At 45.6% G+C, this 23,889-nt stretch overlaps 1 protein-coding gene across 2 annotated transcripts in view; it reads left to right on the top strand.

Moving 5' to 3' along the window:
- abca7 (ATP-binding cassette, sub-family A (ABC1), member 7) overlaps positions 1-23,889 on the top strand; it is a 57,757-nt gene that overhangs the window by 6,889 nt on the left and 26,979 nt on the right. For both annotated transcript variants that reach the window (XM_035798955.2, XM_035798954.2), the window contains exons 8-24: positions 425-517; positions 776-1,013; positions 1,276-1,415; positions 1,579-1,695; positions 2,016-2,207; positions 3,174-3,379; positions 7,747-7,923; positions 8,108-8,330; positions 18,050-18,271; positions 18,561-18,765; positions 19,013-19,126; positions 19,215-19,386; positions 19,805-19,936; positions 20,863-21,002; positions 22,720-22,857; positions 23,062-23,282; positions 23,662-23,719. In XM_035798955.2, coding sequence (XP_035654848.1) covers positions 425-517; positions 776-1,013; positions 1,276-1,415; positions 1,579-1,695; positions 2,016-2,207; positions 3,174-3,379; positions 7,747-7,923; positions 8,108-8,330; positions 18,050-18,271; positions 18,561-18,765; positions 19,013-19,126; positions 19,215-19,386; positions 19,805-19,936; positions 20,863-21,002; positions 22,720-22,857; positions 23,062-23,282; positions 23,662-23,719 — 2,788 coding nt within the window. The remainder of the gene's footprint in view (positions 1-424; positions 518-775; positions 1,014-1,275; positions 1,416-1,578; positions 1,696-2,015; positions 2,208-3,173; positions 3,380-7,746; positions 7,924-8,107; positions 8,331-18,049; positions 18,272-18,560; positions 18,766-19,012; positions 19,127-19,214; positions 19,387-19,804; positions 19,937-20,862; positions 21,003-22,719; positions 22,858-23,061; positions 23,283-23,661; positions 23,720-23,889) is intronic.

Below are 23,889 nucleotides of genomic sequence, written 5' to 3'. Positions count from 1 at the left end.
CCAAAATACTATTTGGTTACAGGGACTACATTAAAGTGCTTACTAAATATGCACTCAATTCACAGTAGCAGTGGAAAATAATAGTCTGGCCTATATAATCCACTGAATTCTATAAAATATGTGGAGTAAATTGCTTGTTCAGTTTGGCCATTTACTTTTGGATTAGATTATTATATGAGCGGACCCTCTGCAATTATGTGGCTTTAATTAGAAATGTTTAGGTGAGCTCAATTAATTTGTATTGGGGAATACAACTGTTTGAAGGTTTTTAGAAAGCTAATTTACTATAGCTTTTGTGCTAATGTAGCATTATACTCTTAACACTAACATAGAATATCATTGCACACAATAGAATCTCCAATCTTCAGAGTCTCTAGATGTGGACAACAGATCGAGCTAAATCCTAAATCCTTTCCTTCCTCAGAGAGACAGACTGAGGGCCAACGCCGGTGACCTCCGGGTCATCAGTCAAGCGGTCACCTCCGTGTCCAAGGAGTTGGCAGTACTCATGGATGACGTAAGAATACCATCTTCTATTCTTTTTTATATCTCTTAGGTAAATGAGAATGATATATTTCTGTAATTAGTCATTCAAGCTTGAATACCTGCCTTGATAGCTTTGTGACACTGCCTAAAACACATTTTCACTCAGTAGTAGCAAAACTATACTTCACACCTGCCTGCAGGAAAATCCATTAATGTTGCATCTCTCCTCTTTCTTCGCTCTCTCCTTTCTTTTTCCTCTTCTCTCTTACTTGTTCTTTTTTCCCGCTAGCTGTCCTCTCTTGCTAGCTTTAGGGAGTTGAACTCGGAGCTGCGTCTGCTCTCGCCAGAGAACCGTTCGACCCTGCCACGGGAGAGCTTCAGGGCCTTCTCCAGGATTATGTGTGGCCACCCTGAGGTGGGTGGCGAGAGGATCCCTTCACTCAACTGGTACGAGGACAATGACATCAAGTCATTCCTGGGCAAGAACGGCACCGAGGACAACGACATGGAAAAGGACAACGTCACCAGTGAGAGAGAGATTTCAATGTTCACTTGATATCTATAGGGTTTATGTGTGATAGCATTAGCTAATACTAATGAAAATCAAAACTAGCATAACTGTAGATCATCTTGGATGAAAGGGGATTTGATCATTTGATTGACATGTGTTTTCTTCTTTTTGGATGGTGGATGAATTGATGTACGTTCAAAAGGTGTATTGTTTAGAATAAGTGGTGAGCTGATGAGCCGACAACCTACCTAACATGGGTGTTGTGTTGGTTCTCCCAGCCCCGTACTGTAAAAGCTTGATCCAGAGCCTGGAGTCCAACCCACTGTCTCGCATCGTGTGGAGAGGTATCAAGCCCCTGTTCATTGGCAAACTGCTGTACACACCGGACACCCCTGCCGTACGCGACGTCATGAAAGAGGTACATCAAGCCTCTGTTGTCTTTTCACACTCATTCCATTCACTCTCATTCCATTCGCTCTATAGTTTATAGTTTATCCAATTTTTCTCTTTGCTCTGTAACAACAACAAAAAAATCATTAAATATTTTCGTTTTCTTCTATGATCCCTGTCTTCACTCATAGGTGAACAAGACCTTCCAGGACCTGCAGGTCCTAGAGGAGCTGAATGGTGCCTGGATGGAGGTAGCACCTGGTATCAAGACCTACATGGAGAGTAGTGTGGAGATACAGCTGCTGCAGGTACTGCACACATTAAAAATGCCAACAAACCTGGGAACGTCTTGATTAAGAATATGTCATCGTGAATACTGTGTGGCAATAGCTATGACATCTCAACCAAAGTGCATGGTCACTATTATTGTATGTTGTGTATATGAAGAGCCTACTGTAAACATTGCTTAAGTGCCAAGTAGTCCATACCATAGGACCCAGCAAGCCAGAACTTCTAGAAATTAGAGCCTCCCTGGTGAGAGTGGTACTATTTCTAGTCTGGCCTTCGCCATTGAAATCCTCCTCATTTGGCAGCTTTGGCCAACCGTGTCACTTCCTCTGTGTGACAGGATCTGCTGAGGCGACCGGAGGTGGCCGTGTTGGTTAATCTGCAGCTGGAGAACACTTCCTGGACAGCCAAGCGCATTGCCCGCTTCCTGTCCACACCCAAAGAACCCAGGAAAGAAGGAGCGCCCCTTACCTGGCTGGACGTGTACTCCGACCTGAACAACACCATCACCACTCTGGCTCAAGTTACCCAGGTAGCTACCCCTCCTCCTACTCAACCATCTATGCTGCGTATTGTAGATTGGTGATCACCAACCCTGGTTCTGAAGAGCTTGTCAAGGCCATGATTAGTGTAACTTTTACTTAACCGTTAATTAGTCTAATTAGTTTAGTTGTTCTACCACTGAATGAAAGTCCTCATTGGCATTGTCTGAGTTAGCTTCACTAGTCTACAGTTGTGGTTTCAAATCAAATTGTATTTGTCACAATCACATGGTTAGCAGATGTTAATGCGAGTGTAGCGAAATGCTTCAAATCAAATTTTATTTGTCACATGGTTAGCAGTGTAGCGAAATGCTTGTTTGTGCTTCTAGTTCCGACAATGCAGTAATAACCAATGAGTAATCTAACCTAACAATTCCACAACTACTACCTTATACACACAAGTGTAAAGGGATAAAGAATATGTACATAAAGAGATATGAGTGAGTGATGGTACAGAACGGCATAGGCAAGATGCAGTAGATGGTATCGAGTACAGTATATACTCATGAGATGAGTATGTAACCATTATATTAAGTGGCATTGGTTAAAGTGGCTAGTGATACATTGTTTACATTTTACATTATTAAAGTGGCTAGAGATTTGAGTCAGTATGTTGGCAGCAGCCACTCAACAATGTTAGTGATGGCTGTTTAACAGTCTGATGGCCTTGAGATAGAAGCTGTTTTTCAGTCTCTCAGTCCCTGCTTTGATGCATCTGTGCTGACCTCGCCTTCTGGATGATAGCGGGGTGAACAAGCAGTGGCTCGGGTGGTTGTTGTCCTTGATGATCTTACTGGTGGTGTAGGTGTCCTGGACGGCAGGTAGTTTGCCTCCGGTGATGCATTTCAGCCATTGTGTATGTACTTATTACAGCGTGTATAACTTCACCCATTCCCTCACATTGAGTTACATTGTTTTGTACTGTAACGTTATTCATGTCCTTTTTTATCCTTCAGTGTTTCTCCCTGAACAAGCTGGAGGGTGCTGCCACAGAGGGACAGATGATTGACAGGGCCTTGGAGCTGCTGGAGGAGAGAGAGTTCTGGGCTGGGATAGTGTTCCTCCTTCCCAACACGTCTTTACCCGGTCTGCCCCCTCATGTCACCTACAAAATCCGCATGGACATCGACGATGTTGCACGCACCAACAAGATCAAGGACAGGTAAACTCACTCAGGGGAATGTTTGATATGAACAGTGCTATTGGTTGTATTTTGCGTCATCAAATCAAACTAGATTTGTCACATGCCGAATATTTCACCTTACAGTGAAATGCTTACTTACAAGCCCTTAACCAATAAGTGGTAAGTAAAAAATAAAAGTATGAAATAATTAAAGAACAGCAGTAAAATAACAGTAGCGAGGCTGTATACAGGGGCTACCGGTACAGAGTCAATGTGTGGGGGCGAGGTAATTATGGTAATATGTACATGTAGGTAGAGTTGAAGTGACTGCATAGATAATAAACAGAGTTGCAGCAGTTTAAAAGAGTGGGGGGGGGCAATGCAAATAGTCTGGGTAGTCATTTGATTAGCTGTTCAGGAGTCTTATGGACCTAGACTTGGCGCTTCTGTGCCATTTACTGTGCGGTAGCAGAGAGAAGTCTATGACTAGGATGGCTGGAGTCTTTGACAATTTGTAGGGCCTTCCTCTAACACCGCCTGGTATAGAGGTCCTGGATGGCAGGAAGCTTGGCCCCAGTGATGTACCGTACCGGGCAGTGATCCGTTCCCGGGTCGTCTCCATTCCCAGATGCGCCCCCAACAAATGAGTGTGGGCCAGCTAAAGAACAGTTTTGACTGTTCATCAGACATTTACATTACATTTACATTTAAGTCATTTAGCAGACGCTCTTATCCAGAGCGACTTACAAATTGGTGCATTCACCTTATGACATCCAGTGGAACAGCCACTTTACAATAGTGCATCTAAATCTTTTAAGGGGGGTGAGAAGGATTACTTTATCCTATCCTAGGTATTCCTTAAAGAGGTGGGGTTTCAGGTGTCTCCGGAAGGTGGTGATTGACTCCGCTGTCCTGGCGTCGTGGGGGAGTTTGTTCCACCATTGGGGGGCCAGAGCAGCGAACAGTTTTGACTGGGCTGAGCGGGAACTGTACTTCCTCAGTGGTAGGGAGGCGAGCAGGCCAGAGGTGGATGAACGCAGTGCCCTTGTTTGGGTGTAGGGCCTGATCAGAGCCTGGAGGTACTGAGGTGCCGTTCCCCTCACAGCTCCGTAGGCAATCACCATGGTCTTGTAGCGGATGCGAGCTTCAACTGGAAGCCAGCGGGGTGACATGAGAGAACTTGGGAAGGTTGAACACCAGACGGGCTGCGGCGTTCTGGATGAGTTGTAGGGGTTTAATGGCACAGGCAGGGAGCCCAGCCAACAGCGAGTTGCAGTAATCCAGACGGGAGATGACAAGTGCCTGGATTAGGACATGCGCCGCTTCCTGTGTGAGGCAGGGTCGTACTCTGTGGATGTTGTAGAGCATGAACCTACAGGAACGGGCCACCGCCTTGATGTTAGTTGAGAACGACAGGGTGTTGTCCAGGATCACGCCAAGGTTCTTAGCGCTCTGGGAGGAGGACACAATGGAGTTGTCAACCGTGATGGCGAGATCATGGAACGGGCAGTCCTTCCCGGGAGGAAGAGCAGCTCCGTCTTGCCGAGGTTCAGCTTGAGGTGGTGATCCGTCATCCACACTGATATGTCTGCCAGACATGCAGAGATGCGATTCGCCACCTGGTCATCAGAAGGGGAAAGGAGAAGATTAATTGTGTGTCGTCTGCATAGCAATGATAGGAGAGACCATGTGAGGTTATGACAGAGCCAAGTGACTTGGTGTATAGCGAGAATAGGAGAGGGCCTAGAACAGAGCCCTGGGGGACACCAGTGGTGAGAGTGCGTGGTGAGGAGACAGATTCTCGCCACACCACCTGGTAGGAGCGACCTGTCAGGTAGGACGCAATCCAAGCGTGGGCCGCGCCGGAGATGCCCAACTCGGAGAGGGTGGAGAGGAGGATCTGATGGTTCAGCAGCAACAACACCCCTCGAAGTTCCCCCTGTTCATGCGTCTTCTGATACAACAGGTTATTTTTTTATTTGTAAATAGTGACATCGCTAGTCACTTTTCCCCAGAAGAACTGGCCATCCACCTTTATCACTTGGGACGCGGCGGCTTTCAAGTTCGGATCCTCCCACTGGGCGGTCCCGAACTGTCCCTTCGGGGCTCAGGGCAGGTGTGTCGGCAGGTCCCTCAAAATCGAGGAGGAGCATGGGCTCCTCTGGTTGTTCACTAGGTAACGTTGGTTCCGTTGCCCCCTCAGAATCCGACTACGGGTCCGTAGACACGGGGTTGGCAACCGCTTGCTTCCGGGCCATGCATGCAAAGGTCCGTCCCCGCTCTCATCGGTCGCCGGGTCGTACGCTTTTTTTTGCTTTTCTTCCCCAGTTGCTTTTCTTCCCCAGCTCGTGCCTCCACAGTGCCGCAAACAGAGGATAATCTCGTCCCACGAGGAGGGGTACCGGCTACTTGGGTACGGCACCTCCCACCATCTGGCAGCTCACCATTGTGGCATCACGATGGTGCACTGCCCAGTTAAATACCGCTTGGTGTCACCGTGGACACAAGAGACAGACCACGGTCGGTTGGATGGTCCAGCAGTCGCGCTTGTATGAGCGTTGCCATACTCCCAGAATCCAACAGAATGTGGCTGTTATGACCGTTGACTTTCAACGGGACCATGGGTGCTGGTGGTTCGCTGTGGGCCCAACTGGAGGTGATGTAGTTTATTGCGTGGCCCGCTGATGGCATTGACTCCTCTCGAACTGGCAATTCCATGCGAGGTGTTCCCGGGAACCACACTCAAACACCTCCTTTAGTCTTTATCCACCTGGGGTCGTCGGCGGAGGTTTGACTCTCCAACTCTCCGCGGGTCTGCAGTCCTTTACCCTGGCTGACTGTCGAATTGGGGAGTAATAGTGGTGGGGTCCCCTTCGACGGTTCCCGGCCTCTGCCTGCACCCCCTTCAGCAGGGCCTCAGTATTGTGGTGCTTCTCCACGGCTCCCAAGAGGTCCGAGGTCTGGGGTGTGCGTAGGCTCACCGCCCTCTTCATGTTGTAAGGTAGCACCCGAAAGAAGGGATCCATGACCACTTTGTCGATAACGGGGAGGGAGTCATGCTCTGGTGATGTGCAGTAGGTTGCTCATCTGGGCACGGGGGGGAAGCGTCGGTCACGAACCTCCAGTTGTGGACCAGTTGGGCCTTACGTGCCAGGCTGTACCCGTAGCGGCTGAGTACCTCACTCTTGAGACAGTCATAGTTAGCCGCCTGTTCGGTGTTGAGGTCATAATACGAGTTTTGGGCGTCTCCGGACAGGAACGGGGCCATGGGCCATCCATCCCGGAGTGCTGTCTGTTCGAAAGTGCAGAGGTAGGTCTCGACATAATCATCCTCCGCTTGATTAAGAACTGATTAGGATGAGATTCGGTCTGTGTTTCTCCTCGCAGCTTCCTGACTTCCTCCAGCAGGTAGACGCTGTTCTTCCAGCATTCGTTCCTGAATGTCCTGTTGTGCTTGTTGGCCCGAACGAACTCATCCATGCTGATACTGTGTAAACCTCAACCTTGGTCTGACCACGTTGTCAGACTTGCCCGTATTCTCCACCACTTGTGGCAGACCAGGGGTTTGATGAAGACGTTTACACAGATCAGACACAAGTGTGAATCCTTAGTTTCAATGGTGTTTATTTAAAACGATAAAGGAAAAAGGAACGAAAAGAAACCGGTCTTCTCCAGAAGACCTCTTCCAGGTTACTGCCTTCTGGGTTCCGGATAATTTTGTCTCCTTTGGGGTAGAACACAGAGCCCCTCGATTCTAGCAGACCGTGGGGACGTCTGTCCGGTAGCATCCTCTCACTACCTCCAACACTCCCATATGCTGCCCTCCTGGCAGCTTTAAGGGCCTCGTAGGGCTGGTGAGCCTCACCCGGGCCCAGCAGCGGACCCCTTCAATGACATGCGCTCCATCTGGGGGGGCTTTGTGTAGGTACAGGACCTGGTGGAGAGAGCTGTGGCCCGTGTGCTGAGTGGTGTGGAGCAGTCCACTGGCCTCTACATCCAGCAGATGCCCTACCCCTGCTGAGCCTCACCAGCCTCAATCAGCCCCAATTAGTACTAGCCGGGGGACCCGTCGAAACCTGGCACCTCAAGCAAAGGGAGCCACTGCCGCGTGATGTAGACTCCATCTGTCACCAGGCCTCAACGAGTTTCCACCTGGTGACTTGTCCGCGGTACGCCACAGATGATGATTTTTAAAAGTTTTTACCCGACTTTCAGCCCACTTCTTTTGAGTTGAGTTGCTGATACAAAGAACAAGGGCTGGTAACCCTGGCTAGCTCTGTTGCCCCCTGCCTAAAATAATTGTGGGTACATTATCACCTGATAGACTTCCACTATTGTTTTAGATACAACCATGGTGCTGCTGCATTACAATACCAATATATTGTTCATGAGAATGTCCCCCCCAGGTTCTGGGACCCAGGCCCAGCAGCGGACCCCTTCAGTGACATGCGCTACATCTGGGGGGGCTTTGTGTACGTACAGGACCTGGTGGAGAGAGCTGTGGCCCGTGTGCTGAGTGGTGTGGAGCAGTCCACTGGCCTCTACATCCAGCAGATGCCCTACCCCTGCTACGTGGATGACGTGTGAGTAGGACTTTAAGTCATATTTGGGTAGGATCTCTGGAAAATTATTTTGAGATTTAAAAACCTCAACCTCCTTATCAACTTTTTTCCTCACCTATCCTCCTCTCGCTCTTAACTTTTCCTTTTTTTCATGCTCTATGAAACGTTTTCATATACTATCTATTACCCACTCATACTCCTCCAGTTTTCTACGCGTGCTGAACCGCTCGCTGCCCCTGTTCATGACGCTGGCGTGGATCTACTCGGTGGCCATGATCATCAAGGGCGTGGTGTACGAAAAGGAGGCACGGCTCAAGGAGACCATGAGGATCATGGGGCTTGGTACAGGCCAGCTGTGGGTCAGCTGGTTCATCAGCAGCCTGGTGCCCTTCCTGGTCAGCGCCGGCCTCCTCATTGCTCTGCTCAAGGCATGTGGTCTAATATCAAATCAATCAAATGTATTTCTAAAACCCTTCTTACATCAGCCGATGTCACAAAGTGCTGTACAGAAACCCAGTCTAAAACAGCAAGCAATGCGGGTGTAGAAGCACGGTGACTAGGAAAAACTCCCTAGAAAGGCCAGAACCTAGGAAGAAACCTAGAGGAACCAGGCTATGAGGGGTGGCCAGTCCTCTTCTGGCTGTGCCGGGGGGAGATTATAACAGAACATGGCCAAGATGTTCAAATGTTCATAGATGACCAGCAGGGTCAAATAATAATAATCACAGTGGTTGTCGAGGGTGCAACAGGTCAGCACTTCAGGAGTAAATGTCAGTTGGCTTTTCATAGCCAGTCATTCAGAGTATCTCTACCGCTCCTGCTGTCTCTAGAGAGTTGAAAACAGCAGGTCTGAGACAGGTAGGTGAACAGGTCAGGGTTCCATAGCCGCAGGCGGAACAGTTGAAACTGGAGCAGCAGCACGGCCAGGTGGACTGGGGACAGCAAGGAGTCATCAGGCCAGGTAGTCCTGAGGCATGGTCCTAGAGCTCAGGTCTTCTGAGAAAGAGGGAGCATACTTGCATTCACACAGGACACTGGATAAGACAGGAGAAAGACTCCAGATAGGAACACCAAAATGTACAGTTGATTTGTCAGAGGACAAACCACCCACAGAGACAAACTGTTATCTTTCCGACAGATAATATATATGCCATTTAGCAGACGCTTTTAACCAAAGCGACTTACAGTCATGTGTGCATACATTCTACGTATGGGTGGTCCCGGGGATCGAACCCACTACCCTGGCGTTACAAGCGCCATGCTCTACCAACTGAGCTACAGAAGGACCATTCTGATCTGGTCACAATGTCTTTTTTAAATCATCTACACCGGTCTGAAAATGTGGGCACAATCAGAATGTGGACAAAGGATACATGAATGTAGACAAAGGATACATGATGTTGTAACCAGGTAGAAACAGTGCTTTAGGGAATCCAGTACAACCTAAGATATGATCTGCTCTATACAATTGGTGAACTAATAGCAAGGGCACATATCACATAGATAAGATCTAAACCAGGCCAGAACTTGTCCATGTAGACCAATTTGGGTTTCCAATCTCTCCAAAGGAATGTGGTGATCGATGGTATCAAAAGCAGCACTAAGGTCTAGGAGCACGAGGACAGATGCAGAGCCTTGGCCTGACACCATTAAAAGGTCATTTACCACCTTCACAAGTGCAGTCTCAGTGCTATGATGGGGTCTAAAACCAGACTGAAGCGTTTCATATACATTGTTTGTCTTCAGGAAGGCAGTGAGTTGCTACGCAACAGCTTTTTCTGACATTTTTGAGCGGAATGAGAGATTCGATATAGGCCGATAGTTTTTTATATTTTCTGGGTCAAGGTTTGGCTTTTTCAAGAGAGGCTTTATTACTGCCACTTTTAGTGAGTTTGGTACACATCCGGTAGATAGAGCCGTTCATTATGTTCAACATAGGAGGGCCAAGCACAGGAAGCAGCTCTTTCAGTAGTTTAGTTGGAATAGGGTCCAGTATGCAGCTTGAAGGTTGAGGCCATGATTATTTTCATCAATGTGCCAAGAGATATAGTACGAAAACACTTGAGTGTCTTCCTTGATTCTAGGTCCAGGCAGAGTTGTGCAGACTCAGGACAGCTGAGCTTTGGAGGAATACGCAGATTTAAATTATGATGATTTCGTCAAAGAAGTTCATGAATTTATCACTGCTGAAGGGAAAGCCATCCTCTCTTCGGGAATGCTGCTTTTTAGTTAGCTTTGCAACATTATCAACATTTTTGGGGGAATTGTTCTTATTTTCCTCTAATAAGTTGGAAAAATAGAATGATAGAGCAGCAGTGAGGGCTCTTCGATACTGCACGGTACTGTCTTTCCAAGCTAGTCGGAAGACTTCCAGTTTTGCGTAGCGCCATTTCCGTTCCAATTATCTGGAAGCTTGCTTCAGGGCTCGGGTATTTTCTGTTTACCAGGGAGCTAGTTTCTTATGATAAATGTTTTTTGTTTTTAGGGGTGCGACTGCATCTAGGGTATTGCGCAAGGTTAAATTGAGTTCCTCAGTTAGGTGGTTAACTGATTTTTATTGATTTTTTCTTCTGGATGGATCAGCTTAATATTGCGGAAAGAATGTTGCTTCCAATGTCATTGTCTGCATAATTTCCAATCCCCCATATTTTTGGGGTAAATATATATATCCATACACGCATGCATGCATATCTATCTATCTATCTATCTATCTATCTATCTATCTATCTATCTATCTATCTATCTATCTATCTATCTATCTATCTATCTATCTATCTATCTATCTATCTATCTATCTATCTATCTATCTATCTATCGATATATATATCTCAAATCAAATTTATTTATATAGCCCTTCGTACATCAGCTGATATCTCAAAGTGCTGTACAGAAACCCAGCCTAAAACCCCAAACAGCAAGCAATGCAGGTGTAGAAGCACGGTGGCTAGGAAAAACTCCCTAGAATGGCCAAAACCTAGGAAGAAACCTAGAGAGGAACCAGGCTATGTGGGGTGGCCAGTCCTCTTCTGGCTGTGCCGGGTGGAGATTATAACAGAACATGGCCAAGATGTTCAAATGTTCATAAATGACCAGCATGGTCGAATAATAATAAGGCAGAACAGTTGAAACTGGAGCAGCAGCATGGCCAGGTGGACTGGCGACAGCAAGGAGTCATCATGTCAGGTAGTCCTGGGGCATGGTCCTAGGGCTCAGGTCCTCCGATAGAGAGAGAGAAAGAAAGAGAGAATTAGAGAGAGCATATGTGGGGTGGCTAGTCCTCTTCTGGCTGAGCCAGAAAAAAATTGTCATTTTAATCCATAGAGACGTGAAGGCGAAGCTCGTTGGATATTGATGTCTTCTTTAGTCCCACCCTTCAGCTCCACTCAACACCTCCCATCTGTCTCTCAACATCAACCATTTCGGATTTCTACTTGCCATATATTTTTCAACTGTGCGCCGACAGAGATGGCCGCCTCGCTTAGCGTTCATAGGAAACTATGCAGTTTTTTGTTTTTTTACGTGTTATTTCTTACATTGGTACCCCAGGTCATCTTAGGTTTCATTACATACAGTCGAGAAGAACTACTGAACATAAGAGCAGCGTCAACTCACCATCTGTACGACCAAGAATATGACTTTCGTGAAGTGGACCCTGTGTTCTGCCTTTCACCCAGGACAACGGAATGGATCCCAGCCGACGACCCCAAAAAACGACTTCGAAAAAGGAGAAAACGAAGCGGTCTTCTGGTCAGACTCCGGAGGCGGGCACATCGTGCACCACTCCCTAGCATTCTCCTCGCCAATGTCCAGTCTCTTGACAACAAGGTTGATGAAATCCGAGCAAGGGTAGTATTCCAGAGGGACATCAGAGACTGTAACGTTCTTTGCTTCACGGAAACATGGCTCACTGGAGAGACTCAGAGACGGTGCAGCCAGCTGGTTTCTCCACGCATCTCGCCGACAGAAACAAACATATTTCTGGTAAGAAGAGGGGCGGGGGCGTATGCTTTATGGTTAACGGGACGTGGTGTGGCCAAAACAACATACAGGAACTCAAGTCCTTCTGTTCACCTGATTTAGAATTCCTCACAATCAAATGTAGACCGCATTATCTACCAAGGGAATTCTCTTCGATTATAATCACAGCCGTATATATTCCCCCCCAAGCAGACACATCGATGGCTCTGAACAAACTTTATTTGACTCTTTGCAAACTGGAATCAATATATCCGGAGGCTGCATTCATTGTAGCTGGGGATTTTAACAAGGCTAATCTGAAAACAAGACTCCCTAAATTTTATCAGCATATCGATTGCGCAACCAGGGCGGGAAAAACCTTGGATCATTGCTATTCCAACTTCCGCGACGCATATAAGGCCCTGCCCCGCCCTCCTTTCGGAAAAGCTGACCACGACTCCATTTTGTTGATCCCTGCCTACAGACAGAAACTAAAACAAGAAGCTCCCGCGCTGAGGTCTGTTCAACGCTGGTCCGACCAATCTGATTCCACACTCTAAGACTGCTTCCATCACGTGGACTGGGATATGTTCTGTATTGCGTCAGAAGACAACATTGACGAATACGCTGATTCGGTGTGCGAGTTCATCAGAACGTGCGTTGAAGATGTCGTTCCCATAGCAACGATTAAAACATTCCCAAACCAGAAACCGTGGATTGATGGCAGCATTTGCGTGAAACTGAAAGCGCCAACCACTGCTTTTAATCAGGGCAAGGTGACTGGAAACATGACCGAATACAAACAGTGTAACTATTCCCTCCGCAAGTCAATCAAACAAGCTAAGCGTCAGTATAGAGACAAAGTAGAATCTCAATTCAACGGCTCAGACACAAGAGGTATGTGGCAGGGTCTACAGTCAATCACGGATTACAAAAAGAAAACCAGCACTGTCACGGACCAGGATGTCTTGCTCCCAGGCAGACTAAATAACTTTTTTGCCCGCTTTGAGGACAATACAGTGCCACTGACACTGCCCGCAACTAAAACATGCGGACTCTCCTTCAATGCAGCCGACGTGAGGAAAACATTTAAACGTGTCAACCCTCGCGAGGCTGCAGGCCCAGACGGCATCCCCAGCCGCGCCCTCAAAGCATGCGCAGACCAGCTGGCTGGTGTGTTTACGGACATATTCAATCAGTCCCTATCCCAGTCTGTTGTTCCCACATGCTTCAAGAGGGCCACCATTGTTCCTGTTCCCAAGAAAGCTAAGGTAACTGAGCTAAACGACTACCGCCTCGTAGCACTCACTTCCGTCATCATGAAGTGCTTTGAGAGACTAGTCAAGGACCATATCACCTCCACCCTACCTGACACCCTAGACCCACTCCAATTTGCTTACCGCCCAAATAGGTCCACAGACGATGCAATCTCAACCACACTGCACACTGCCCTAACCCATCTGGACAAGAGGAATACCTATGTGAGAATGCTGTTCATCGACTACAGCTCGGCATTTAACACCATAGTGCCCTCCAAGCTCGTCATCAAGCTCGAGACCCTGGGTCTCGACCCCGCCCTGTGCAACTGGGTACTGGACTTCCTGACGGGCTGCCCCAAGGTGGTGAGGGTAGGCAACAACATCTCCACCCCGCATATCCTCAACACTGGGGCCCCACAAGGGTGCGTTCTGAGCCCTCTCCTGTACTCCCTGTTCACCCACGACTGCGTGGCCACGCACGCCTCCAACTCAATCATCAAGTTTGCGGACGACACAACAGTGGTAGGCTTGATTACCAACAACGACGAGACGGCCTACAGGGAGGAGGTGAGGGCCCTCGGAGTGTGGTGTCAGGAAAATAACCTCACACTCAACGTCAATAAAACTAAGGAGATGATTGTGGACTTCAGGAAACAGCAGAGGGAACACCCCCCTATCCACATCGATGGAACAGTAGTGGAGAGGGTAGTAAGTTTTAAGTTCCTCGGCGTACACATCACAGACAAACTGAATTGGTCCACCCACACAGACAGCATCGTGAAGAAGGAGGCTGAAGAAATTCAGCTTGTCACCAAAAGCACTCACAAACTTCTACAGATGCACAATCGAGAGCATCCTGTCGGGCTGTATCACCGCCTGGTACGGCAACTGCTCCGCCCACAACTGTAAGGCTCTCCAGAGGGTAGTGAGGTCTGCACAACGCATCACCGGGGGCAAACTACCTGCCCTCCAGGACACCTACACCACCCGATGTCACAGGAAGGCCATAAAGATCATCAAGGACAGCAACCACCCGAGCCACTGCCTGTTCACCCCGCTATCATCCAGAAGGCGAGGTCAGTACAGGTGCATCAAAGCTGGGACCGAGAGACTGAAAAACAGCTTCTATCTCAAGGCCATCAGACTGTTAAACAGCCACCACTAACATTGAGTGGCTGCTGCCAACACACTGACTCAACTCCAGCCACTTTAATAATGGGAATTGATGGGAAATGATGTAAAATATGTCACTAGCCACTTTAAACAATGCTACCTAATATGTTTACATACCCTATATTATTCATCTCATATGTATACATATATACTGTACTCTATATCATCTACTGCATCCTTATGTAGTACATATATCACTAGCCACTTCAACTATGCCACTTTGTTTACATACTCATCTCATATGTATATACTGCACTCAAAACCATCTACTGTATCTTGCCTATGCCGCTCTGTACCATCACTCATTCATATATCTTTATGTACATATTCTTTATCCCCTTACACTTGTGTCTATAAGGCAGTAGTATTGGAATTGTTAGCTAGATTACTTGTTGGTTATTACTGCATTGTCGGAACTAGAAGCACAAGCATTTTGCTACACTCGCACTAACATCTGCTAACCATGTGTATGTGACAAATAAAATTTGATTTGATGCTTCACAAAATCATTTAACCTTCCTATTCTTATGGCTTCTACAGATTGTAAATTAAAAATAAACATTTTTGCTAAAATAATTATTATATTATTGATTGATTGACTATGGCTTTTCAAATCACCCAGTATTGCTATCTGCAGTGTTAGTTCTAGGTAAATGTTGCAATTCTTCAGGCATTCCTGGACCTGTGACCAAAAATGAGCTACATATGGACAATACCAAAATAAATGATCTAATGACTTTGCCTCCTCACAGCAGAATCTGCAGAGCTGGGAAGATTGTTTCCCCCATATATATAACATTCTATTAGTTGCAAGAATTTTGTATAATAATTTATATTGAAAAATTGGACGTTTTTAATCCGGTGTTGTTTTGCGTATCAATTCATAAACCATGTGCCATGGAATGGGTACATCACAAATCTCTTCCCAACTATTTTGCAATTTATATGGCACAGCTGTCAGTATTTTGGTCCCTAAATTAAATTGGTATACGTTTTTATTTATCACACTTTTCTTTAACCATTTATGTTCTTTAATACAGGGCCGACATACAAGTTCCTTACTTTTTTCCCCTTCTACTTGCCTCTTCCATTTTTGTGGTAATGCTGCAATTAATTGGTTGCAATTTTGGGTAGAGCAGACATTTCCATATGTCTGTGTTAGCTGCATGTGCGACATAACTCCACCAGTCCTATTTATGATATCATTCACTAAATGTATACCTTTTTTAAAAATTTCTTCTATAAATATTTTTTTTTAATCAATTAGTATATTTGAATTTAACCACAATATTTGTTGTACTATTTGTTCCGTCCTTTCAGGTGGATTAAACTGCAACCAAATTTCTAAGGCTTGTTTAAAAAATAAAGATATTTTGGAGATTATTTCCTTTTCAAACCACCGAAAGTGAGCAGGTGTAATCTGAATAAAGGGGAAAAGGCCCTTCCTGAATATAGGATGAGACATTCGTACCAATTGACTAGAGAACCAGTTTGGATTTAAGTATAACTTTTGTATGACTGATGCCTTTAGTGAGAGGTCTAATGCTTTAATATTTAATCATTTCTGCCCACCGAATTCGTATTCATTATATAAATAGGCCCTTTTAATTTTATCTGGTTTGCCGTTCCAAATAAAATTGAATATTTTTGGTTTATATTATTTAAAAAGCAGATCACTAGGTGTAGGCACAACCATAAGCAAATAGGTACACTGATATAACTAAGGAGTTAATCAGGGTGATCTTTCCACAAATATACAGGTATTTTCCTTTCCATGGTGGCAAGATCTTATCTATTTTTGGTAACTTTCTATAAAAATGTATTAGAGTGAGATCATTTCTTTCCTTTGGGATTTGTATACCGAGTATGTCTACATTTCTGTCAGACCATTTAATTGGTAAACTACATGGTAATGTAAAATGTAAAAACAATTTTAGTGATCCAATACGTAATATGGTACATTTATCATAATTTGGTTTTAATCCAGAGAGTATAGCAAAAGTATCTAGATCCTCTAAGAGGCCGTGGAGAGACTCCAATTGTGGTTTTAAAAGAAAACATAAATCATCAGTGTACAATGACACCTTAGTTTTTAGGCCACGGATTTCTAATCCATTAATATTATTGTTTGATCTAATCTTTGCAGCTAACATTTCGATGGCAATAATAAACAGATATGCCGATAGTGGACAACCTTGTTTTACTCCTCTAGATAGATTTAAACTTTCTGAGATTTAGCCATTATTTATTATTTTACACCTAGGGTTACTATACATAACCTTAACCCATTTTATAAGAGATTCCCCAAAATTGAAATATTCTAGGCATTTATATATAAACTCCAGTCGTACTTTATCAAAAGACTTTTCAAAATCAGCTATGAAAACCAGGCCTGGTGTCCCCGATATTTCATAGTGTTCTATTGTTTCCAGTACTTGTTTTATATTATCTCCAATGTATTGTCCATGTAAAAAAACCTGTCTGATTAGGATGAATAATATCAGACAATACTTTTTTAATTCTGTGTGCCAAGCATTTTGCTAGGATTTTTGCATCACAACACTGAAGTGTAACTGATTGTTGTACTCTGATGTCCTTGGGTAGGTGGAGGGAGTCTGGAAGGGCATCTAGGAATCTTTGGGTTGTCCAATAATTTGATGATCCTTGGTTGGAGTCTGAGCAGATTATTTGTTGCAATTGCAAACATAATAAAATGGTGGTCCGATAGTCCAGGATGAGGAAAAACATTAAGGCCCACAACATTTGTTCCACGGGACAAAACTAGGTCCAGAGTATGACTGTGGCAGTGAGTAGGTCTGGAGACATGTTGGACAAAACCCACTGAATCGATGATGGCCCCCGAAAGTCTTTTGGAGTGGGTCTGTGGACTTTTCCATGTGAATAGTAAAGTCACTAAAAATGTGAATATTATCTGCCATGACTACAAAGTCCGATAGGAATTCAGGGAACTCAGTGAGGAATGCTGTATATGGACCAGGAGGCCTGTATAAGGTATCAAAATCTCTTTCAATAATGGCAGGAATGGAGGAGGTCTTTATTCCAGTGAGATTGCTAAGGCAAACACCACAATGTTTAGTTTTGTCCAACCTAGATCGAGGCATAGGCACAGTCTCAATGGGGATAGCTGAGCTGACTACACTGACTGCTAGTGGCAGACCCCACTATGCTGGCAGGCTGGCTAACAGCCTGCTGCCTGGCCTGCACCCTATTTCATTGTGGAGCTAGAGGAGTTAGAGCCCTGTCTGTGTTTGTAGATGAGAGCACCCTTCCAGCTTGGATGGTGTCCCTCACTCCTCAACAGGCCAGGCTTGGTCTTGTTTGTGGTTGAGTCCCAGAAAGGCCCAATTATCTACAAATTCTATATTTTGGGAGGGGCAGAAAACAGTTTTCAACCAGCGATAGCCTTGTGTTGATAATTTAGTCACTTGTTTATTTTGCCCGGGACCATGCACAGCTTGTTTTTTTGCTTTAGATGCTATCAAGCGAATTATCAAGCCATTTTGTATCTGCAGTCTTTTGGCAGGACTGAAAAGTATTCACATCACAGTTATGCAGTTGTCCTAGAATAATGCCCTGGATTAATGACTGGGTTCATTACAGCACTCTGTATAGTTTTGAGGCATTGCATTAGGGACACACTAAGATGTAGTACTAAGACAATGAAACATCATAGAGGTGTATCGCTGTAGTCTCACCCTCCTCATCTCTTCCTGTATTGTGTTGTTCTCTTCCTCCAGTGGGGGGACATCCTGCCCTACAGCAACCCGGCTGTGGTGTTCTTCTTCCTGACGGCCTTCGCTACGGCCACCATCATGCAGTGTTTCCTCATCAGCACCTTCTTCTCCCGGGCCAACCTGGCAGCCGCCTGCGGAGGCCTCATCTACTTCGCCCTCTACCTGCCCTATGTGCTGTGTGTGGCCTGGAGAGACCACCTCACCACCACACACCGTGTCCTAGCAGTGAGTCTTTATAATACACATTCTCACCACCACACACCGTGTTCTAGCAGTGAGTCATCATGTTACACATTCTCTTTGTTGTATTTTGTTAAGGTTTGCGTGAGTCGTTTTTTGTTTATAAGGAAGAATGATTTTGGTACTGTATTAAACCCATTACTTGCTGCTGATAAGTCGCTCTTTTGAATGAGGTTTGGAATCTCAATGGTATCACCTGTATAAATATATGAAATTAACCCATCCAATCTGGTAGTACTACAGTATACATTGAGATTCTCATCTCTCCCAACAGAGCCTGTTTTCTCCTGTGGCCTTTGGCTTTGGCTGTGAGTATTTCTCCCAGTATGAGGAACAAGGAGTGGGCATCCAGTGGTTCAACCTTAACTCCAGCCCCATGGAGGGAGACACCTACAATTTCACCACTTCCATAATCATGTTGCATATCGATGCATGTATCTATGCTCTGGCCACCTGGTACATTGAAGCTGTTTTCCCAGGTAAGGTACATTAAAGCTGTTTTGCCAGGTATGGTACGTTGAAACTGTTTTCCCAGGTAAGGAAATTAATGGTTTAAGTTATTTTTATCTAACTGCTCTATGGTTTCATGCCATTTTGTACAGAAGTTCATATTAAAATGCAGTTATATGTTCATTATAATATGTAATGCCAGTGCACCTTTGCAGATAGTAAAACTGCACTTATACTGGTATGACTAAACACATGTTGTTGGGATCTTTTGTCCAGGTGAATATGGGGTCCCCAGGCCATGGAACTTTGTGTTCAGTTTGAACTATTGGGGAGGAATTCCTCTAGAGGCCGGCATGCCCATCCCTCCGGCTCCCAGAGGACAGGGAGGAGGTAAGAAAAACACACACACACTACATATGATGTAAAAAAACGGACACCGTTTCATGGTCCTGAGGTTCCCTCTCTGTACCTGTCTCAGATCGCATCGAAGCCGACCCCTCTCACCTCGTACTCGGTGTGGCCATCCGCAACCTGGTCAAAATCTACAAACAAGGTGCCAAGCTGGCGGTCAACCACCTCAATCTCAAGTTCTATGAAGGGCAGATCACCTCTTTCCTTGGGCACAACGGTGCTGGCAAAACAACCACCATGTAAGGGCTGTGCTTTAAGAACCATTGAATCAATATAGAATGTTTTAAAATGAAGTACAACAGCCAACACCACCATGTAAACCTGCACCTACATTACAGACACATATCAATGAATGTGGTGCTTGTACAGTAGGTGTTTTGTATTGCTTATGAATGTGGTACATACTGTCGCCCTAATCGAGGGCCATTGTACTGCTTATGTATTGCTTATGAATGTGCTTTGAAGCTCTAATGTAGGGTTCTAACTTATAATCGGTGATGTAGTAGTTAAAGAATAAATGGGTAAACTCTGCCGTTCGTGGTGAGTCATTTCTATAATTTCGATGCATTTTTCAGCAAAAGGTGGGTAAGTGTTGTTTACATGTGTTTACCCTCCACTGGTTATAATGCATAATACGCAGTTAATTTCCATTGACAGGTCTATCCTGACGGGTCTGTTTCCCCCCACGGCTGGGACTGTGTACATTAAGGGCATGGACATCCGCACTGACATGGACATCATCAGGAAGACCTTGGGAGTGTGTCCTCAGCACAATGTCCTTTTTGACATGTAAGCCCCTGCTGCAGGTAGCCTTGTGGTTAGAGCGTTGGGCCTGTAACCGAAAGGTTGCAGGATCGAATCCCCGAGTTGACAAGTTAAAAATCTGTCGTTCTCCCCCTGAGCAAGGCAGTTAACCCACTGTTCCCCGGGCGCTGAAGATGTGGATGTCGATTAAGACAGCCCCCCGCACCTCTCTGATTCATATGGGTTGGGTTAAATGTGGAAGACACATTTCAGTTGAAGGCATTCAGTTGTACAACTAACTAGTTATCCCCTTTTCGCTAATATTTCTACTCTATATCTCATGAATACATGTCATTAAGTAATTTATCCTATTTCATTATATTGTAGTGCATACCATGTTGACTCCATTTATCTGTGGTGCTTGTTTTTGATCTTCCAACATAAATGAATTCATTGGTAATGTTAAAGCTGCAATATTTAACTTTTTGGACATGTTGAGTAATGTGAGTTATAGATCTGTAATTCTCATTGAAAGAAAGTCTAAGAATCAGTAGATATGTTCTATGTGTGCTATTTCTATGCTTCCTGTTCTTACGTTTAGTTTTTGCGTCTTTTGCTTTGTTTGTACACCAGCTGAAAATACAATAATTTTGGTTATTGAAAATATATTTCAGAGGTTTAGATGGTCCAGTGATTATTGTTTTGTCACATAAATTGAAATTAGGGCGGACTATTCGAATTTTAGAAATCAGGAAATGACTGCATATTTCTGCATATTGCACATTTATTTAACTGATATAACAGTGACAAAGATGAATAATCACTAGAGGGAATCAAGATAACGAAAGGCCCTATTCACTTAATCTCTTGCCCCTCAGGTTCCATCTTAAAACATTTACCCACTGTACATGTAAAAGAGTTTGATGTTACTTAATCAGCTCTCTGACTTTAACCTTGTTATTCTTGTATAGTCTGACCGTAGAGGAGCATGTGTGGTTCTATGGTCGTCTGAAGGGCCTATCAGGCGATGAGGTGAGGAAGGAGTTGGACACTCTCCTGGAGGATGTGGGCCTGCTGCACAAACGCCACGAACAGACCAGGAACCTGTCTGGTATGGCTCCCTCCCTCTACTACTCAACATCCAATACAAATATGGCCTTCAGCTGTATACTATACAATATAATATATCCTTCAACAGCCACTACATATACACTGCTCAAAAAAATAAAGGGAACACTTAAACAACACAATGTAACTCCAAGTCAATCACACTTCTGTGAAATTAAAATGTCCACTTAGGAAACAACACTGATTGACAATAAATGTCACATGCTGTTGTGCAAATGGAATAGACATTAGGTGGAAATTATAGGCAATTAGCAAGACACCCCCAATAAAGGAGTGGTTCTACAGGTGGTGACCACAGACCACTTCTCAGTTCCTATGCTTCCTGGCTGATGTTTTGGTCACTTTTAAATGCTGGCGGTGCTTTCACTCTAGTGGTAGCATGAGACGGAGTCTACAACCCACACAAGTGGCTCAGGTAGTGCAGCTCATCCAGGATGACACATCAATGCGAGCTGTGGCAAGAAGGTTTGCTGTGTCTGTCAGCGTAGTGTCCAGAGCATGGAGGCGCTACCAGGAGACAGGCCAGTACATCAGGAGACGTGGAGGAGGCCGTAGGAGGGCAACAACCCAGCAGCAGGAACGCTACCTCCGCCTTTGTGCAAGGAGGAGCAGGAGGAGCACTGCCAGAGCCCTGCAAAAGGACCTTCAGCAGGCCACAAATGTGCATGTCTGCTCAAACGGTCAGAAACAGACTCCATGAGGGTGGTATGAGGGCCCGACGTCCACAGGTGGGGGTTGTGCTTACAGCCCAACACCGTGCAGGACGTTTGGCATTTGCCAGAGAACACCAAGATTGGCAAATTCGCCACTGGCACCCTGTGCTCTTCACTTATGAAAGCAGGTTCACACTGAGCACGTGACAGACGTGACAGAGTCTGGAGACTCCGTGGAGAACGTTCTGCTGCCTGCAACATCCTCCAGCATGACCGGTTTGGTGGTGGGTCAGTCATGGTGTGGGGTGGCATTTCTTTGGGGGGCCGCACAGCCCTCCATGTGCTCGCCAGAGGTAGCCTGACTGCCATTATGTACCGAGGATGAGATCCTCAGACCCCTTGTGAGAACATATGCTGTTGCGGTTGGCCCTGGGTTCCTGCTAATGCAAGACAATGCTAGACCTCATGTGGCTGGAGTGTGTCAGCGGTTCCTCTGCAAGACGAAGGCATTGATGCTATGGACTGGCCCACCCGTTCCCCAGACCTGAATCCAATTGAGCACATCTGGGACATCATGTCTCGCTCCATCCACCAACGCCACGTTGCACCACATACTGTCCAGGAGTTGGCGGATGCTTTAGTCCAGGTCTGGAAGGAGATCCCTCAGGAGACCATCCGTCACCTCATCAGGAGCATGCCCAGGCATTGTAGGGAGGTCATACAGGCACGTGGAGGCCACACACACTACTGAGCCTCATTTTGACTTGTTTTAAGGACATTACATCAAAGTTGGATCAGCCTGTAGTGTGGTTTTCCACTTTAATTTTGAGTGTGACTCCAAATCCAGACCTCCATGGGTTGATAAATTTGATTTCCATTGATCATTTTTGTGATTTTGTTGTCAGCACATTCAACTATGTAAAGAAACAAGTATTTAATAAGAATGTTTCATTCATTCAGATCTAGGATGTGTTATTTTAGTGTTCCCTTTATTTCTCTCTGTGTCTGTCTTTCTCGCTCGCCCTCTGTCTCTGCCTCTACTCTCAGGTGGTATGCAGAGGAAGCTGTCGGTGGCCATAGCATTTGTGGGGGGTTCGAAGGTGGTGGTCCTGGATGAGCCCACAGCTGGGGTGGACCCCTACTCCCGTCGAGGCATTTGGGACCTGCTGCTCAAGTACCGCAAAGGTTAGCCCTGAACTGTGTCAAGGGTTGCAACATTTTCCGTGAACTTTGCCAAAATTCCCAGGATTTCCAGAAATCCATGGTCTAACTTGGTGGCGGAGTTTATCATTTCATGTCAATTCAGGTGAAAGTATTCAATTGAATTATATATTTTATCTACTAGATCTTTTCGCTCTCTTTTTCTCCTTTTCCTTCTCTCTCCATCAGATCGCACCATCATCCTCTCCACCCACTACATGGATGAGGCTGACCTTCTCGGAGACCGCATAGCCATCATCTCCCAAGGGAAGCTGTGCTGCTGCGGCTCCCCCCTCTTCCTCAAGGCCAAGCTGGGGACGGGCTACTACCTCACCGTCGTCAAGAAGGAGGGACTGGATACTCGAACCCCCAGTAGTGCCAGCGCTACCAAACTGCCCCCTGCCACAAAGGTGAGTGAGAGATTGTATACCCCTGCACATGAGATTTTCTCAGGAATACGTTGTGCTTATTCACAAAGCGTCTCAGAATAGGATTTCTGATCTAGGAACAGGTCCCCCTGTCCTCATAATTAAGATCTAAAAGACCAAACTAATTCTACATCCGCACTCTAACGCTGAGACACTTTGTGAATATGGGCCCTGAAGACCATTTTACCAGTGCATCTTAATAGTCAAAAGTTGCTCACCTTTACTCATTTACTACAGAGAGGAGATGAGGTTATTGTAGACTATCGCAATAGGGCAATGTATACTGTGGGATGCTAAAGGTCATTACTTTTATCACTGAACTATGACCCCTTTGTTGATTGGCTCTCCCTCTGTATTTCAGGACAGTGACTCCTCCATGAGTGACGACACAGGTCTGGGCAGTGATGTTAGTGGCTCAGGTAGGGTCTCCAACCCAAAGTCACTAAGTGACATCCTGCTAGCTGTGTGTTGACAGCTCGCCATTATTGCAAACACCTGGAAAAAACAACCATTCGCTTGGCTGTTCTGTTCGTCCATAGCTAACCCAATGACGAGCCTCTACCCCCCTGCACAAGTATCTAGTGTGGGG

The sequence above is a fragment of the Oncorhynchus keta genome, chromosome 22, assembly GCF_023373465.1.
Source record: "Oncorhynchus keta strain PuntledgeMale-10-30-2019 chromosome 22, Oket_V2, whole genome shotgun sequence".
NCBI lineage: Eukaryota > Metazoa > Chordata > Actinopteri > Salmoniformes > Salmonidae > Oncorhynchus > Oncorhynchus keta.
The sequence above is the reverse complement of the archived record's forward strand: the minus strand, read 5'-3'. Positions and strand labels throughout refer to the sequence as shown.